The sequence below is a fragment of the Macaca mulatta genome, chromosome 20 (genome assembly GCF_049350105.2).
Source record: "Macaca mulatta isolate MMU2019108-1 chromosome 20, T2T-MMU8v2.0, whole genome shotgun sequence".
NCBI lineage: Eukaryota > Metazoa > Chordata > Mammalia > Primates > Cercopithecidae > Macaca > Macaca mulatta.
The window spans coordinates 70589380-70608245 of record NC_133425.1 but is presented as its reverse complement, the minus strand read 5'-3'; the positions used below and the strand labels follow the sequence as shown (position 1 = coordinate 70608245).

The 18866-nt window shown below is 54.7% G+C and overlaps 1 protein-coding gene across 9 annotated transcripts in view; it reads left to right on the top strand.

Annotated features, from left to right (window-relative positions):
* Positions 1 to 1609: 1609 nt before the first annotated feature.
* The window catches only part of BCAR1 (BCAR1 scaffold protein, Cas family member), a 46199-nt gene continuing 28942 nt past the window's right edge, over positions 1610 to 18866 (top strand). For 4 of the 9 annotated variants that reach the window (XR_013411231.1, XR_013411230.1, XM_077984711.1 and 1 more), the window contains exon 1: positions 10660 to 10818. Coding sequence is in view for 6 of the 9 variants with exons in the window: in XM_077984711.1 (XP_077840837.1) it covers positions 10807 to 10818 (12 nt within the window). In the remaining 3 variants the exon portion in view is untranslated. Of the gene's footprint in view, positions 1829 to 3202; positions 3271 to 8525; positions 8757 to 9746; positions 9907 to 10659; positions 12302 to 18866 lie in introns of those variants that run through there. The other 5 variants (XM_028841205.2, XM_077984703.1, XM_015126628.3 and 2 more) reach the window with 5 other exon arrangements.

The window sequence follows — 18866 nt, the reverse complement described above, 5'->3', positions numbered from 1 at the left end:
AAAGCCGCAACACCCACATGCAGAGAATGGTTAAATCAGGTGTGGGAATCCTGTACAATGAATGATTGATTATTTTACAGCCTCTGAGGCCAGGTGCATTGGCTCATGCCTATAATCCTAGCACTTTGGGAGGTTAAGGCAGGAGGATTGCTTGAGGCCAGGAACTCGAGGCTGTGGTGAACTACGACTGCACCCCTGCATTTCTTTTTTTTGTTTTTTTTTTTTTGAGACGGAGTCTCACGCTGCTGCCCAGGCTGGAGTGCAGTGGCGCGATCTCAGCTCACTGCAAGCTCCGCCTCCCGGGTTCCCGCCATTCTCCTGCCTCAGCCTCCTGAGTAGCTGGGACTACAGGCGCCCGCCACCGCGCCCGGCTAATTTTTTGTATTTTTAGTAGAGACGAGGTTTCACTGTGGTCTCGATCTCCTGACCTTGTGATCCGCCCACCTCGGCCTCCCAAAGTGCTGGGATTACAGGCTTGAGCCACCGCGCCCGGCCGCACCCCTGCATTTCAGCCTGCGTGACAGAGTGAGACCCTGTCTCTAAAAATAAAAAATAAAAAGGAAAGTTATTCATTGAGCTCCTACTATTTGCCAAGATGATTTCAGCCCTCACGTAGTTTATAGTTCACAGGAGCAGATAGACAGCTATCATATGCACAAGCAGCTATACAATATCAGGAAGTGGTAAATACCACAAATGAAAATTCCTCCCACTTGTTGGTTTCCATGTACCCAGCCCTGTTCTAAATGTTTTACCTAGATTATCTCACTTAATCTTCGCAGCAACCTATGACAAGATAATATTTCCATTATGACCAAAAATAAATCAGGGAAGGCCTCCTGAGAAGGCAATCTTGAATAGACCTTGAAGGAAGGAAGGGATGTATCAGAGGAGACTCTGGGGGCCTGTATCAAAGGCAGAAGAGCAGTGCGAAAGCCCTGGGCAGGAAGGCACCAACTTGAAGCCAGCAGGGTTCAATCTAGCAAGGCTAAGTCATGAAGAGTGGAGTTTGCAACCCTCGCTGCACACGAGAAGCACCCAGCCAGGGAACTATATTATTGTTATTTAAAATATTGATGACTAGCTGTATGTGGTGGCTCATGCCTGTAATCTCAGCACTTAGGGAGACTGAGGTGGGAGGATTGCTTGAGCCCAGGAGTTAGAGACCAACTTGACAACATAGTAGGCCCCGTCTCTACAAAAAAAATTTTTTTAATTAGCCGGGCCTAGTAATGTACACATGTAGTCCCAGCTACTCAGGAGGCTGAGGTGGAAGGAGCGCTTCAGCACAGGAGTTCAAGGCTACAGTCAGCTATGATCACACCACTGCACTCCAGCCTGGGTGACAGAGCAAGGGCCTATTAAAATAATAAAAGAAGAAGAAGAAATTGATGGCTGAATCCTCCTTCCAGTCCCACTCAATCAGAACACCTCTGAACGCGTCTGAAATGCCCCAGTGATTTTAACGTGCAGCCTGGGGCTGGGAACCACACATGTCAACCCTTGTAGATCTCTGGGTTTTATTCTGAGTGGACAAAGAAGACATTGAACAGTTTCAGCAGGAAAGGGACATGGCCTAATAATTTTTCTTTCTTTGAATTACTTAAAGGCAGCCGGGCGTGACGGTTCACATCTGTAATCCCAGCACTTTGGGAAACCGAGGCAGGCACCTGAGGTCGAGAGTTCGAGACCAGCCTGACCAACATGGAGAAACCCCATCTCTACTAAAAATAAAAATTAGCCAGGCATGGTGGCACATGCCTGTAATCCCTGCTACTCAGGAGGCTGAGGCAGTAGAATTGCTTGAACCCGGGAGGTGGAGATTGCGGTGAGTCAAGATTGTGCCATTGTACTCTAGCCTGGGCAACAAGAACGAAACTCCATCTCAAAAAAAAAAAAAAAAATTTCTTAAAGGTTCTGTAGAAAAGCAGTTTTAGGGGCCCAGGTGAAGGTGGGAAGGCCAGTTGGAGGTCACTGTCATGATCTGACGTGGCTTGTACCAGAGTGTAGACATGGAGGTGAAGCAGCCAGATGCTTGATCTACTTTGAGGTAGACCCTGGAAGGTGAGCCGCCCCTGACTCATCGTTTAAACTCCTCTTCAGGGCCACCTCCTTCAGGAAGCCTCTGCCAATCCCTGGCAGGCCAGGAGGAAAGGCCCCACGACTGTGGCTACTCTGTCGGAGTCCATCTCCGCATATCTAGGCCTTATCTTGACTTTCACGGGGATGTTTCCCAGATGGAACAGTAAGACCTCAGTGAGCCTCGCTCCATGGCATCAGGAGTTCTGTCATCTGGAAAATGTGCAGCTCTGTCTGGAATCTTCTGCCAGACATTCCCCTGTCAAACACTGAGCCCAAGGGCGTTGTAGAAAGGCCCTGCCCGAGGTTATCCAAGAGACCAGAACTTGGGCCAGCCTCCAGCATCCTAACTAGTCTGTCGTCTGTTCAGCCCCGTGGAGAACAGGGCATCCTTCCGGAGGGGTGGGGCTGTCTGCTGCCGTAGTGGAGCTCCAGAGGCAGAAGTGCAGTCTGGTGGTGTGACGCTGGAGAGACTGAGTCAGACCGTGACCCCCACAGCGTCAGTGTTTTAACTGAGAGCTTCCTGCATACCAGGTGCCGAGAACAGCCCCATACACCTTATACCTGAGTCCTTCCAGGGCTTCGGGAAGTGGATGCCGTGTGTCCCAATCAGGGCCACAGTGGTGCACGACTCCAGGGGTGCCATTCACAGAGCAAAATAGAGCAGCCACTCCCTGCAATGTGATGTACTTTGCTGCTTTCTCCTTCCTCCCTCCTTCTCTGCCTCCATCTCTACCTCCCTCTCTCCCTCCCTCCCTCTCTCCCTCTCTCTCTCTCTCTCTCTCTCTCTTTCTCTCTTACTTTCTTTCCTTCTTTCTTACCGAGTCTCGCTCTGTCACCCAGGCTGGAGTGCATGGTGTGATCTCGGCTCACTGCAACCTCCGCCTCTTGGGTTCAAGCTATCCTCGTGCCTCAGTCTCCCAAGTAGCTGGGATTACAGATGCACACCACCACACCTGGCCAGTTTTTGTATTTTTAATAGAGACGGGGTTTCGCCATGTTGAAGCTGGTCTTGAACTCCTGACCTCAGGTGATCTGCCCACCTCAGCCTCCCAAAGTGTTGGGATTACGGGTGTGAGCCACCGCGCCCAGCTTCACTGCTTTGTGGATCCCTGTTTTACAGATGGAGAGGAAGCATGCTTAGAGAGTATGAAGATCATGCTGAAGCTCACACAGCAGGACCAGAACCAGGTCAGCCTCACCCCACCCTGCCCTGCCACTGGAGGTCAATGGTGACAGGAGCCTGGGTTCCTGTCAAAGTGCAGACCTCACTCCCCACAGTGAGTTCCTTCCTGTTTTCACAAGGATTGTTCTCACTCCCAGGGAACAGCAAAATTTTCCTAGTGTCCCCTACCCCCCACTCCAACCCTGGGCGGACCCTTGGCCTCGGGCAACATCACAGGGCAGCTGCTGGGGATGCCTGGCATTCAAGCCTTGCTGAGAACATGAAACTGCTGCTCTGGGGACTCGCACTGGTGACCCCAATGTGGCAGCCGCTCTTTTGGCTCTTTAATAATTTAGAGAATGCATACAATTCAGCGGGCAGTTTCATCTCTGGGTTCAGAAACACAATGCCCAAGGGATTGCTGCCAGCGAAGAGTGAAATTTCACTTGTCACAGTGACCGAGGATGTGAGCCTGTTCCTGGAAGGGGCTCTGGTCTCTGGGTGTTTGTGAACATCCTAGAAGACAGGAGGCCAGCAGCCAGCGTGCCAGGAGCTTGAGGGTCTGCCCCAGCTCAGCTCTCCAAAGATGGGCCTTCCTGTGAATCCCTTTCCCCCTGTCTGTTGCCTGTAGGGGAGAGAGAAGTGGCTGCACAGACTGGTGTGTGTGGCTCCACATTTGCGTTTGATGCCTAGCTGCACCTCTGACCCCAGCCTCCCTCCATGTCAGCCCCTGGGAAAACCCTTGCACCAGGCCCCAGAGGGTCCTTGGGAACCTTTCTGGGACACTTGCAGTTCCTAAAACTTGGCAATTGCCTTTTTCCCTTAAAAAAAAAAAATCATTCTTTGCCGGCTTGGTGGCCTATAGTCCCAGCACTTTGGAAGCCATGGCAGGAGGATTGCTTGAGCCCAGGAGTTTGAGACCAGCCTGGGCAACATAGTGAGACCCTGCCTCTACAAAACATAAAAAACAAAATTAGCCAGGGGTGTGTGCCTGGGGTCCCAGCTACTTGGGAGGCTGAGGTGGGAGGATTGCTTGAGCTCATTGGAGTGGAGGTTACAGTGTGCTATGACACCACTGCATTCCAAGCTGGGCGACAGAGTGAGACCATGTCTCAAAAAAGGACAAAAAAAACCCAAAAATTGGCGGCCGGGCGCAGTGGCTTATGCCTGTAATCCCAGCACTTTGGGAGGCTGAGGCGGGTGGATCACGAGGTCAGGAGATTGAGATCATCCTGGCTAATACGGTGAAACCCCATCTCTACTAAAACTACAAAAAATTAGTCGGGCGTGGTGGCAGATGCCTGTAGTCCCAGCTACTGAGGAGGCTGAGGCAGGAGAATGGCATGAACCCAGGAGGCGGAGCTTACAGTGAGCTGAGATTGCGCCACTGCACTCCAGCCTGGATGAGAGAGCAAGACTCTGTCTCAAAAAAAAAAAAAAGAGGCCGGGCGCGGTGGCTCAAGCCTGTAATCCCAGCACTTTGGGAGGCCGAGGCGGGCGGATCACAAGGTCAGGAGATCGAGACCACAGTGAAACCCCGTCTCTACTAAAAATACAAAAAATTAGCCGGGCGCGGTGGCGGGCGCCTGTAGTCCCAGCTACTCAGGAGGCTGAGGCAGGAGAATGGCGGGAACCCGGGAGGCGGAGCTTGCAGTGAGCCGAGAGCGCGCCACTGCACTCCAGCCTGGGCAACAGCGTGAGACTCCGTCTCAAAAAAAAAAAAAAAAAAAAGACAGAAAGAAAGAAAGAAAAAAACCAAGAAAACAAAAATTGTTCTTTAAAAAAATTACACTTGAAAACATGATGTTAGGCCGGGCACGGTGGCTCATGCTTGTAATCCCAGCATTTTGGGAGGCTGAGGAGGGTGGATCATGAGGTCAGGAGATCCAGACCATCCTGGCCAACATGGTAAAACCCCGTCTCTATTAAAAAATACAGGCCGGGCGCGGTGGCTCAAGCCTGTAATCCCAGCACTTTGGGAGGCCGAGACGGGCGGATCCACGAGGTCAGGAGATCGAGACCATCCTGGCTAACACGGTGAAACCCCGTCTCTACTAAAAAGTACAAAAAACTAGCCGGGCAAGGTGGCGGGCGCCTGTAGTCCCAGCTACTCGGGAGGCTGAGGCAGGAGAATGGTCTAAACCCGGGAGGCGGAGCTTGCAGTGAGCTGAGATTCGGCCACTGCACCCCAGCCTGGGCGACAGAGCAACACTCTGTCTTAAAAAAAAAAAAAAAAAAAATTAACTGGGCGAGGTGGTGGGCGCCTGTAGTCCCTGCTACTCAGGAGGCTGAAGCAGGAGAATGGCATGAACCCGGGAGACGGAGCTTGCAGTGAGCCGAGATTGCGCCACTGCACTCCAGCCTGGGAGACACAGTAAGACTCCGTCTTAAAAAAAAAAAAAAAGAAAAGAAAAGAAAACATGATGTTAAGTAAAATTAGCCAGACACAAAAAGACAAACAATATATGATTGCACTTATCCAAGGTACAGAGAATAAGCAAATTTATGGAGACAGAAGTAGAATGGGGATTACCAGGGACTGAGGGGCTGGGGAGCGGGGAGTTATTTAATGACTAAAGCATTTCTGTTTCGGAGATGAAAACGTCTGGAAATGGACAGTGATGGTTGCACAACATTGTGAATGTACTTAATGCCACGGAATTGTACACTTAAAAATGGTGAAAATGGTAAATGCTGTGTTATGTATATTTTATCACAATTTTAAAAGTATGTTTACTGTAAAAACAAAAAATTGCACAAGAGGCCTGGTGCAGTGGCACATGCCTGTAATCCCAGCACTTTGGGAAGCCTGAGGAGGAAGGATCACTTGAGCTCAGGAGTTTGAGACCAGCCTGGGCAACATGGTGAAACTCCATCTCTACCAAAAAAATAATAATAATAATACAAAAATTAACAGAAGGTAGTGGTACATGCCTGTAGTCCCAGCTACTTGGGAGGCTGCGGTGGGAGGATCATTTGAGCCCAGGAGGTCGAGGCTGCAGTGAGCCGTGATGGCACCACTGCACTCCAGCTTGGGAGATAGAGTGAGACCCTGTCTCAAAAAAATAAAAATAGGCCGGGCGGGGTGATTCATGCCTGTAATCCCAGCACTTTCGGAGGCTGAGGCAGGTGGATCATGAGGTCAGGAGTTCAAGACCAACCTGGCCAACATGGTGAAACCCTGTCTCTACTAAAAATACAAAAATTAGCTGGGCATTATGATAGCAGGTGCCTGTAATCCAGCTACTCAGGAGGCTAAGGCAGGAGAATCGCTTGAACCCAGGTGTCAGAGATTGTAGTGAGCCAAGCTGGTGCCATTGCACTCCAGCCTGGGTGACAGAGTGAGGCTCCATATCAAAAAAATAAAATAAATATCCATAAATCCATACTGATATAAATAAATGATTGAATACATAAATAAGTGAGGGAGAACAGGCAACCTCTCATCCAGAATTCCAAATCATCTCTATAGAGAGTCCACCCTCAGGAGGTGGAACATAGGAACTCCCTCCTCCTTGGCTGTGGATGGCAGACCGGGACTTCCTTCCAAGGAGTACCCTACAGAAAGCAGGGGGAAAAAGAGTCGCCTTACAGTGGAGACCCCTGACGAACACTCCCTCAGCCAGGTGGTCAGGGTGAGCCTCAACAGTGATCATACGTCATGTTGTCTGTATGCACCCTGAGATGATGGGATGAAAACGGCACTTGACCTCTGGGGTCTCCCTCCCTGAAACCCACAACCCAGTCTAATCGTGAGAAAAACGTCAGACAAATCCTAACTGAGGGACATCTATAAATGTTTTATTTCATTCTGTAAATGTTTCCAACACACCTCAAAACTGTCAAGGTCATCAAAAACAAAGTCTGAGAAACTGTCACAGCCCAGAGGAACCCAAGGAGATGCTGGGAACTTGGATGGGATCCCAGAACAGAAAAAGGACATTAGGTAAAAACTGGAGAAATCTTTGGCTGGGCACAGTGGCTCACGCCTGTAATCCCAGCACTTTGGGAGGCTGAGGCAGGTGGATCACTTGAGGTCAGTAGTTCAAGACCAGCCTGACCAAAACCGTATCTTTACTAAAAATACAAGAAAAAAATTGGCCGGCGCAGTGGCTCACACCTGTAATCCTAGCACTTTGGGAGGTTGAGGCGGGCAGATCATGAGGTCAGGAGTTTGAGACCAGCCTGACCAACATGCTGAAACCCCGTCTCTACTAAAAATAAAAAATAAAAAAAAATTAGCCGGGCACGGTGGCACGCGCCTGTAATCCCAGCTACTCAGGAGGCTGAGGCAGGAGAATCGCTTGAACCCAGGAGGCAGAGGTTGCAGTGAGCTGAGATGGAGCCACTGCACTCCAGCCTGGGCAACAGAGGGAAACTCCATCACCAAAAAAAAAAAAAAAATTAGCAGGGCATGGTGGCATACCCCTGTAATCCCAGCTACTTGGGAGGCTGAGGCAGAAGAATCGCTTGAACCCAGGAGGCAGAGGTTGCAGTGAGCCAAGATTGTGCCACTGGGGTCCAGGCTGGGCAAGAAGAGCAAAAGTCTGTCAAAAAAAAAAAAAGGAGAAATCTGAATCAACTGTGGACTTCAGTTAACAAAGATGTATCAGTATTGGTTCATTACTGATGCTACACGTCCCATGCTGATGTGAGAATTTTTTTTTTTTTTTTTGAGATGGAGTCTCCCTCTGTTGCCCATGCTGGAGTGCAGTGGTGCGATCTTGGCTCACTGCAACCCCTGCCTCCCGGGTTCAAGTGATTCTCCAGCCTCAGCCTCCCAAGTAGCTGGGATTATAGGTGCACACCACCATGCCCAGCTAATTTTTGTATTTTTAGTACAGATGGGGTTTCACCACCATGTTGGTCTTGAATGCCTGACCTCAGGTGATCTGCCCACCTTGGCCTCTCAAAGTGCTGAGATTACAGGCGTGAGCCACCCCTCCCCAACTGACGGGAGATTATTATTAGTGCCTGGTAATCATTGCACTCTCCCAGGGCAGGAGCTCCTTTGCCAGAGAAGTCCCTGGTCACCTGAAGGCGGGTACAGGGAGAAAAAGAGCCACTTCCCAGCCCTCAGCCCCTCTAGACATGGCAAGGCCCTGGGGACAGAGGCCAGCTTGGGTGTTGGAAGAGCTGGGCGTGAAGCTTGTCTCTGCACAGATTTACTCCATGGCCAGGTCCAAATTCCTTTCCCTCCAGAAGCCAGGGACAACAATAGTCCCGGTGTGAGGGCCTCGCTCAGCATTCAAGGACCCTCTCAGGGCGCAGGCGCCTGCTCTGACAGCCCAGCTGTTGCTTCTGGTTGGAACTGCCAGCCTTGAAGCCCCAGAGGTTGTTCCCTGTAGGACGGAGTGAGTCATCCTGGGATCATTTGCCTGCCAGGAGTGGGTGAGGGAGGAGCAGCTGCCGCCTTCACAGACACCTGGTAGTGTCAGAAGAGGGCATGCACTGCCCTGGTGAGGCTCCTCTGGCTGCCCCCAGGCCCACACCCAAGGATCCCTGCCTCAGAGTAAGTGAGTGCTCTAGCCAGGGTCCCCTCTCACTCTGCTAAGGGCTGGGTTAGTGATGCCCTACATAAGCAGCCGCTTGGGCGGTCGGAGGCAGGACAAGATGCGTTGGAGGGTCCAGGTCCATCTGTGCCCCTCCCTTGGGCTCTCCTTTCCCTGTACCCAGGCAGGTGGAAGGGATCTTTCTCCCATTCTGGCTGGGGCACCTAGAGATGGGGGAGATGGGAAAGGAGACAGAAACAGTGGGCCCCAGGTAGGAGCGAGGGAGGGAGGCGAGGTCTAGGCAAGGAGCGAGGAAGAGGGCCAGGGTGGTGGTGGGTGGGGGCATCAGAGACAGCGGGGCACGTGGCCAGGAGCCCGGGCGCCAGGCTGAGCTGCTGCTCCCAGCTCAGGAGCCCCTGTGCCAGCTGGATGCGGGCGGGTGGGCACGGGCAGGGCCACGTGCCAGACATGCACAGAGCGCCCTTTGAGGAGGTGGCAGCTGTGGGTCCAGGCCCCCCTCCTCTTGCTGTGGCCCTGCTTGGCCCCTCCAACAATGCCTTGCTGAGCACTGGGCTGTGGATGCTGATGTGCACAGTTGGGAACCCCACTCAAGAGGTGAAGGGGCAACCATACTAAACCGGAGCAGGGAGGTACACCCCATCATTGCCAGAACAGGGACTTGGGTCTCTTGTGGGAGGCCTGGATTTCCCTCTTTCTCGCATAACTCATACCCCCTCACTGCTGCTGGCCTCTTGGGATCCTCCCCTGGACACTCCTGGAGAAAAGATCAAGGCTGCTTGCCCCTTGGGGAAAAAGGCCGAAAACCCAGTCGGTGACCTGCTACTGGGGGCTTTTGGGAGCTGGGGGAAGTCAGCCTCCTGCCTGGCTCTGCTTCCTCCATCCAGACACCATGGCCTCCTGGCACAGCATCCCTGGCAGACAGAAGGGCCCGCCCCCCACATGGGCACCCACACAGAGATTCCCTAGGCAGCTGGAGCTCTCTGTCTGCCCCCAGCCTCATGGAGCTGACTCTGTCTTTCCTCCCTGTGGTGGGTAGCGCTGACCTCTGGGCACTGCCCTGGACCCCAGCCCCACTTGCTCTAGATGCTCACCCACCGTCCCCAGGCAGCAGAACAGAGGGGTCAGACCCCTGCTCCTTCCTTTGGGTGGGTGAGGGATCTCAGTGCCTAGGCCTATGAAACGTAGGCAACAGCAAGGCCCATGGGCAAGAGCAAGGCCTGCCTGGCAGGGGTAGAGGGATGGGGACGAACATGCATGTGCCCAGTGGCTGTGGATGCCATGTGTGGGCACCATGGTAGATGCGGAACAGCTGAAATTGGGGGTGTCTGGCCTGGGGAAAGGAAGTCTCAGGGCCACGAAGGCTTGTCTTCCAGCCTCTGGGAGGACGATGGGCTGAGGGTGGGCCCAGGAGTGGGGGTTACAGGGACAGAGGATCCTCCCTAGAAGCCAGGCCAGATGACTTCAGGATGAGCCAAACTGTTTCCGGGGAGTGGGAGCTCCTCTTCCCTGGGGGTCTCGGGGCTCGCTCTCAGCTGGGGGAGGGCAGAGGGGCTCCCGGAGGCCTGCTCTGCTGCCCCGCGATCGCCTTCCGCCGGCCGACCCCTCCCCCGTCTGCGCCCGGACCCAGGGCCTAGGAGGCCGGCCAGGGCCACAGGGCAGGCGCCCAGCCCCCGGGGACGTGCAGTGTTGGGGGAGGGGACTGGTTAGGCGACCCGGAGCTGGTGCGACCGGAGGTGGCCTGCAAGGGATGGGCTAGGAGCGGAGGAGACCGCGCCTCTCCGCCGAGTTGGGCCGACAGAAAAAGGCCAAGGTCTGGGGTCCTCGCCTTTAACGTGGCCTCGGCTGCGGAGACGGGGGGAGGGGCGGCGCGGGCGGCGCATGCGCGGCGCGGCTGGAGCCGCCGGACTGTCCGGCGTCCGGGAACGCTAGGGAGCCCAAGAAGCCGGAGAGCGCCCGGACCCCTCGCGGGGGCTCTGAGCGGCGCGGGCGGACCCGAGCCCCCAGCCCGCGGGTGCCGCTGCCCGCCAGGCCCCGGGGGCGACGGCCAAGATGTCCGTGCCGGTGAGTACCGCGCCGCTCCGGACCCCGGGCCGGCTGCCCCCCGCCCGCCTGCGACCTCGCGCCGCCCGCGCCTGATGCCTCGCGACCTCGCGCCCCTGGGCCTGATGCCGCGGGGGCTCCCGGACTGGGGGTCGCCTGACCGGGGTCTGCTCGGCCCCGGGGGAGAGCGCACAGTCTCGGGGAGGCTCCCACAAGCCGGCCTGTATGCCCCAGCCTTTGCATCCTCTTTGAGGAGAGCCAGGTCGGGCTGGGGTCCGTGTTGTCCCCTCGGGGAGCCCCCCAAGATGGCTGGGTCGGGAAGGCTCTTTGTTGGTCCGGGAAACCCCTGGGACAGCTGGGCCAGGCGGGAGTCTGCCGCCCGCCGGGACCCCGCAACAGGACAGTTAGGCCTAGCGGGGAGGGGTCTCTGCCACTCCCGGGACTCGCCTCCGGGACTGCTGGGCTGGATGAAGGGTGGGAGGCCTGTGCTGCCCCTCCAAGACCTCCCTCGGATTGCTGCCCTGCGGCGCTTCCGGGACTCCCCTGGGGTGGCCAGGTTGGGGCGCGATCTCTGCCAGTCACCGGAGCCACCCCTCCCCCAGGACGGCTTGTCTGGATGGGAGCCGTGCCTGCCCTCCACAACTGATGCGCTCACTTTCCTGGGAAGTTTTCCTCCCGCCGCGGAACCCCCGGGGCCCTGACTGGCCGCTTCCTCCCCGTTGGCCGTTGGCCGTGGGCGTTTTCTATCCGACACCCCCTCTTCCTGGCCGGGCAGCCTGGGTTTGGCAGACCCCCGGGCCATGGTTCCACACTTGGACACTGGCATCTCTGAGCATCTCAGTCTCATATTCTGAGGACAGCAAGTGATCCTGGCTACCCTGGGTGACTAGGCCTCACATTACAGATGGACAGACTGAGGTGGGAGGCGGACACCTTGGCGAACTGCCAGGAAGGGACACCATCCGCACCTGGTGAGCTGTGGCCTCCAACCATCGTTTCCCTGCCTAGTTAGGGGCTTTACCCTCCAGAGCCCTGTCCACTCTGGCCTTGTTTCTGGAACTGCTCCTCACCGGGAGGACCCAATCCTTTCCATGAAGCAGGCAGTGGGGGCTTCCTGGCAAGTGGCCTCTTCATTAACTACTCCAGAGTGTGTGCAGATGACTGGAGGGGAGGCTGGCCAAGTGCAAAGCATTGTTACTGCGCAATTAAAGAGCCCGCTCCCGCCCACCTCCAGAAGTGGTAATGCAGTTACAGATGAAAAAATGAGGGCTTCCAGACTGTGCTGAAGTAAGCCCTGCCATCCGTCCTGGTTCAGAGCATAATCGCCTGTCTTCAGAAAGAAAGAAAACAGAGCATGCCTACCAAGCCCTTCCTCTCTTCTGCTCTGCTCTCCTGGAAAGTTCTGGACTTCTCTGGCCCAGGGCCTCAGGAGACTGGCCAGCCCCGCTCCTGTGGGCACGAGACAGAGGGACAAGGTGAACCACCTGAGCCTGCTGGAGGGCCAGTGTCCCAGGGCAGTAGTGATTAGGGAATGTCAGTCTGGCCACATCTGAGCCTGCGTGGGCCTCTATGGGGAGGTCTCCATTTGCTTTGGTCTGGTTGTCCACAGTCAGAACCAAGCTCTGGACAGAGTCTGGGATGGCGCCCTGACCCCTTGCCTTACAGGACTTTGGGCAGCCTTCTTTGGCGCTGTGCCTCATCTGTAACAAGAGAGGGACGGCAGGCTGGGTAGGACTTGGACAGATAGGCACCGTTGTGGGGACCTGCAACCTGGCCAGACCATCACGGGCTCCAAGTCACCTCCTACCCTCTCCCTTGTAGTCACAGCCCAGCAGAATTCTGCTAGGGGTGGGCAGGGGTCTTCGCCATCTGTCCGTTACGTGCCTGGCTGGCAGATCAGCATGGCTCTCTCTCCTGGGACCTTGGGCAGTGTGTGAGGTGGTGGGGCCAAGAGGAGAATTCATTTTTGGAACAGTCTTGAAGTGTTCGGAAAATTGCTTTCATGTGCTGAGGAGGCCCTGTGGAGGCTTCCAGACCAAGCTGCCTGCTCAAGCCCTGCCCTTGGAACCCAGAGTGGCGACTGCTCAGGGACACGTCTGGGTTTTAAGCACACCCATTCATTTGGACAGTCTTTTCCTAGATGGGCTGACGCAGGCACTTTGGCCCACAGAAATAAGATACTTCAGAAGGGGGTGGGAGGTTAAGCAGGGTGAGAGGTTGGTGGGCTGATTGTGCGGGGAGCAACCCCATGAGTGTTGGGGCAGGGGGCACGTCGGGGGTCAGCTGGTGTCACCTTGTCATTTGACTCACATGGAGTCCCGGACCCAGAGAGGGGAAAGTGCCAGGGCATCCCAGCTGCCTGCTCAGTGCCCCTTCCTCTGCTCCAGGCATAGAGCAGTGCAGTGCTCAGGCGGTGCCTGGATACCCCATGCGTATTCCCATGCCTTCTTCTTGGGCATGGCTACCCAGCGCCCTGGGCCTGTCTCTTCCTGCAGCTGAGAGGACACATTTGGAAGGAAATGTGCCACCCACCTCAGACCTCTGGCTGGCATTGGCTTGGGAGTCCATGTTTAGGGGTGGCAGGTGCTGGCCACACCCGGCCCCGCCAGGTGAGAGGCCAGCTTCCAGTTGCAGAGTGGCCTCCTTGCTATCTGTTCTGCCTCTTGCTTCCCATCTGTGAAGTGAGTGCAGCCACTCCAGCTCCTCCTGTGCTCCTTCATTGAGGGATGGCTCCTTTCAGGGATGCTGCCTTGTGTGCTGGGCACTGGGCTCAGGGTCTCACAGGCCCACAGAGGGCCTGTGTCGTGTCTTGCCAGGGTCACATGGCCAGTGAGAGGTGGAGCCAGGGTGGGAGCCGAGTGTGGCAGGATCCACAACCATAAAATGACAATCATCCTGCATGGCCTCTACCTGTGGGGGCCGCAGCCTGTTGAGCTGTGGACGGCAGCCAACCCTCTACCTATGGCTTCCCAAACATGAGTTTGCGTCACCCCTTCTGTGTCCCTGGGAGGCAAGGCAGCTTGGGCTCAGAGCAGGTAGCACCCAGGGTTGTGTAGCACGGTGGGTCTAGTCCCAGCCAGCCCCAGCAGTGGTAGATGGAGATGAGTAGACCAGCCTGCATCTGGTTGAAACCTTGGCCAGCAATCCTGGGACTGGCTCTGTGCCAGGCAGTGGTGTGAGAGGGAGAGCCGCCCAAGGAGCCATGAGGGGCTGGCCTGGGCAGCCAGGCAGCGGACAGAGAGAGTGGGAAGAGGCAGTGTCCATGTTCAAAGTCCGCAGCTCAGGCGCCACCGCCCCTGCAGCACCCTCTCCGGCCACTGGGCCTTGGCTCAGCCTGTCCCTCCCTCTATAGGAAGTGATACCCAGCCAGCTGCCTTCTTCACCAGGTCATTCCCGTTCACCTCGAGTTCTGCGAGCCTGGGGTCTCAGCCACTCTCCTCAGAGCCTTGCTTAGGGCTGAAAGGGGTTCCTGGAGAGGCTGCTTCGGGGTGGGGAGAGTGTTTTGGTGGGTCAAGGGCGAGGGCTCTAGAGTGAGCAGTGTTGGCTCTGTGCCTTGAGTGAGTTACTGAACCTCCTGAGCCTCAGTTTCCTCCTCTATGTCATGGGGATGTTAACAGCACAGAGCTCCTGGGGTTTTGTGAGAACTTGGTGAGGGGCGCCCAGAGCTGTTAGAAGGAGGGTAATTAAGTAACAGCAGCTACTGCTATGGAGATTATTGTCTTTATGTGGCCGTGGTTGGCTAGTGCAGTGGCCCAGACCCCATTTCTGACTCCCAGGCAGCCAGCATAGGGAGGAGGCTGGGCTGGGCCCAGACCGATTGGCCTCTGCCCCCAGGGTTCCGTGGCCCTTTCTTTATGGTCAGTGTGGTTTCCGCCAAGGCCTTGGTGGTGGGATGACCCTGGCCTCTCCCCTGCCCGGGCGTGGCCTGCAGGACCCTAGCCTCTTGAGCCTTGGATGGGCAGGTCCTTGTCTTCATCCCATCCAGAGAGAGTGACCTGCACTGAGGCCACCAGCTGGCCCATCGCATCTAGGCAGCTGCTGCCCTGCTCCAAGTGCCCCCAGGAATGAGGCGGCATTGCAGACCGTGGGAGCCACCGCAGTGGTGCAGGCCTCTGCTCAGGTGTAGTCTGCAGCAGCTGGGCCAGCACAGGGCAGCCAGGGCCTGGAGGGAGGCTGGTTCCACCCCTGCCTGAGGATCATGGCTCCTGCAGCCGGGAGGGTGAGTGGGGGCCTGGGTAATACCTGCAGACCTCCCCATTTCCTACCACTGGTGCCCTGGTGTCCTTGGGCCCATACCACCTTCCCTCTGTGTGCTTACCTTCACCCCGGCCTTGGACTTGGCTTCACTGCAGCCCTGCGTGTGTCCTCCCGGTCAAGCCCCATGGTTTCTGTGGCTCACTCTCAGTCCTCGTGTGCTGAGCCGTTGTCTCCCTCTCTTCAGGAAAAAGGAAAAGAGTTCTGGGGGACAGGTTGGGGACCTCAGTAGAGGAGTGGAAGGTATGCTTGCTTTGTTGAGATGGTCACAAGTTGCGGCTCTGAAGTTAATCTCTTCTCCAACGGGGATTAGAGGCTGGGAAGGTTTTTCAGTCATTTTAATTTATTGTTTAAGCCCTGCCAAATTCCAAGAAGAATTTGAAGCAGATTATAGCAGAAGACACAAATAGTCTGGGATCATGAAAAGATCTGGAATTATGTAATGTATTGTGAAGGAGGAAGAATTATCCCAGAAAGCCTGGGCTCAGTAGGCCTCCAAATTTAACTTGAAGCTCCCTGATGGTCAGGGCAAAAAGAGTAGCATGGTGGGTTTGGGCTTGCAGTATCTGTTTTTGGTATTTGTAATACCATGTATTTTTTCTTTGCTTTGTTTTATTTTTTACCAGTCGAAACTCTTACTGAGGTAAATTTTACATGTTGTGAAATGTGCAGATGTTAAACATACAGTTAGTTGGATGAGTTTTGATTAATATAGACCTTCATGTAGCCATCAATCAAATCAAAATAACAAATGTCTCCATCACCTCAGAAAGTTCTCAAAAGCCCCCTTACAGTCAAGATTCTATCACCCTGGCTTAAGTTTGCCTGTTCTTAAACTTTCTGCAACTGGAAGCCTGCAGTAGATGCGCTTTGGGGTCTGGCTTTTTTCTCTTTTTTTCTGAGACAGAATCTCACTCTGTCACCCAGGCTGGAGTGCAGTGGCAGGATCTCGGCTCACTGCAACCTCTTCCTCCCGGGGTCAAGCGATACTCCTGCCTTAGCCTCCCAAATAGCTGGGATTATAGGTGACCACCACTATTCCCAGCTAATTTTTGTATTTTTAGTAGAGATAGGGTTTTACCATGTGGCCAGACTGGTCTCGAACTCCTGACCTCAGGTAGTCCGCCCACCTTGGCCTCCCAAAGTGCTAGGATTACAGGCATGAACCACCAAGCCCGGCCAAGTCTGGCTTTTTTCATCGAGCATATTGGTTTTATTCTTTTTTTTTTTTTTTTTTTTAAATAGACGGAGTGTCATTCTGTTGCCCAGGCTGGAGTGCAGTGGCGTGATCTTGGCTCACTGCAAGTTCCACCTCCTGGGTTCAAGCGATTCTCCTGCCTCAGCCTCCCAAGTGGCTGGGATTACAGGTGCCCACCACCATGCTGGCTCGTTTTTGTATTTTTAGTTGAGACGGTTTCACCATGTTGGCCAGGCTGGTCTCAAACTCCTGATCTCAGGTGATCCACCTGCCTTGGCCTCCCAAAGTGCCGGGATTATAGGCATGAGCCACAGCACCCAGCCCCAATAGTTTATTCTTTTTTTTTGAGACGGAGTCTTGCTCTGTCCCCCAGGCTGGAGTGCAGTGGCACGATCTCGGCACACTGCAAGCTCTGCCTCCCGGGTTCACACCACTCCCCTGCCACAGCCTCCCGAGTAGTTGGGACTACAGGCACCCACCACCATGCCCGGCTAATTTTTTGTGCTTTTAGTAGAAATGGGGTTTCACTGTGTTAGCCAGGATGGTCTCCTGACCTCATGATCGCCCGCCTTCGCCTCCCAAAGTGCTGAGATGACAGGTGTGAGCCACTGCGCCCGGCCAGTTTATTATTTTTTGTTGCTGAGCAATGTTCCAGTAATGGATGTGCCACAAGATATTTATCCATTCCCTTGTGGATGGATATCTATCTCTACCTTTAGTGTGCTGTGTCTGTATCTGAGTCTCAGTCTTGCTGTGTTGCCCAGGCTGGCCTCCTAGACTCAAACGATCCTCCTGCCTCAGCCTTCCCAGTAGCTGGGACTGAGCCACTGAGGCCAGCTTGTGCTGTGTGTTATTAAGTACTGGAACACCAGCACTATTGTTGGCAAAATACCCCATTTAAGTATTTTATAAAAACTGATATCCAATTGTATGCCTTGAGACATACCTGGAGATCTGTGTCCCCAAATCCTGGATCTACCAAAGTTACTTGTTTGCTCAGAAAGTGGTATGACCACACTCCTCCCTGTCCCATCCCTCACCAGGTGTCTTAGAGTTTGAACTGCCTTTTCGCAGGTTATCTGGGAGGTTAAGTGTCTTAGGCTGTGGAGTCATCTATGTTTCTGCCAGGACCGGTGACAACTCCAGAGGTCCTGGTTGGGAGGTTTCTAAGGAGAGCAGGAAGCGGGAGGGGATGGAACAGAAGCTGCCTGTGTCCCTCCTCCTCCTTCCCAGCCTACACAGATTCCTGGGCTCTCTCTTCTTTTTCCCTGGCCATCTGCCAAGGCACCCCTCCAGGAAGACCCCAGCACTGGAATCCCCAAGCCCAGGAGGCATGCACCACTGAGCCAAGACTGAGGAGGGTAGAGGGAGACTCCCTGCGTCCCGGGCCCCCAGTGTCTGGGTTTCTTCTGTGTGCTCCTGAGGCCACCCTGGCTCTTCACACCAAAGGAGCTGGCTTGCCTCTGCTATTTTTACAAATCTTTGCTGTTATTTTTTTCTGCATAATGAGTCTTAGCAAAAGAGTCACCCATCTGCTCAAATGTCACCTCCGCAGAGAAGCCCTCAAGCACCTTGCATAGAACAGCTTCCCCCATCCCTCTGCTGTCTGCTTTGCAAGCATTTATGTTATTTATGTTTGTGCCCCTTAACACACACCTTGGAGTGTGAGTTCCCTGAGGACACAGCTGTCCTTTTACACAGCAGTGCTGCCAACAGTTAGACCTCAGTCAGGAGGTGCAGATGCACGAGTTTTGCTTTATAATGTGCATAATGAAAGGGACTGCAACCAGCCACTTCCTGCTTTCCCCAGAGCAGTCCAAGAGGAGACCCTGCCTGCCTCCAGTGTTGGCGGGTGGATCTGGGGGCAGCAGAGCTCCAAGGAAAGATTTTTGCCCCCGTCTCTCAGACAAGGTTTCAGGGAAGGTAAGGGATGTTCAGGGCATCTGAGGAGCGGTGTCTGTGCAGCCTATAGGGAGAGCAGGGAGGGCTTGGTTGGGGGATGGACTTAGCACATGGGGTAGGCCAAGGGAGGGTGTGCCCTGGTGCCCAGCGGGTGGGGCCAGTGTATGATGGCACAGAGTGTGGGTGTGCTGCGGGCAGTGGGACACTAGAGTGCCACTGTGTCCTTGCAGGCCACCTGTGCCATCACTCTTATGGCCCTGGGGCAGCCAGGGCTGTTGGTGGTAGGTACATTTAACAGATGGGCAAACTGAGACCTGAGCTGTACAGTGACTGGCTGAAGGCCCAAGGCCAGTTGGAGTCATTAATATCTGCTCCCTTCCTCTAGTCTAAGCCTAGGTCTTCCAGGGCAAAGGAGCCTTTATCTGTAGCCTGGCGTAGGCTCCAGTGGGATGCTCAGCCTATCCCCATGATGCTGTCTGTCCAGGGAAGTAGAGAAAGCATTGCTTTTCCATCAGGCACTGTGGCTCATGCTTATAATCCCAGCACTTTGGGAAGTCAAGGCAGGAGGATCACTTGAGCCCAGGAGTTGGAGACCAGCCTGGGCAATATAGTGAAACCCCATTTCTACAAAAAAATTAAAAAATTAGCCAGGCGGCCGGGCGCGGTGGCTCAAGCCTGTAATCCCAGCACTTTGGGAGGCCGAGACGGGCGGATC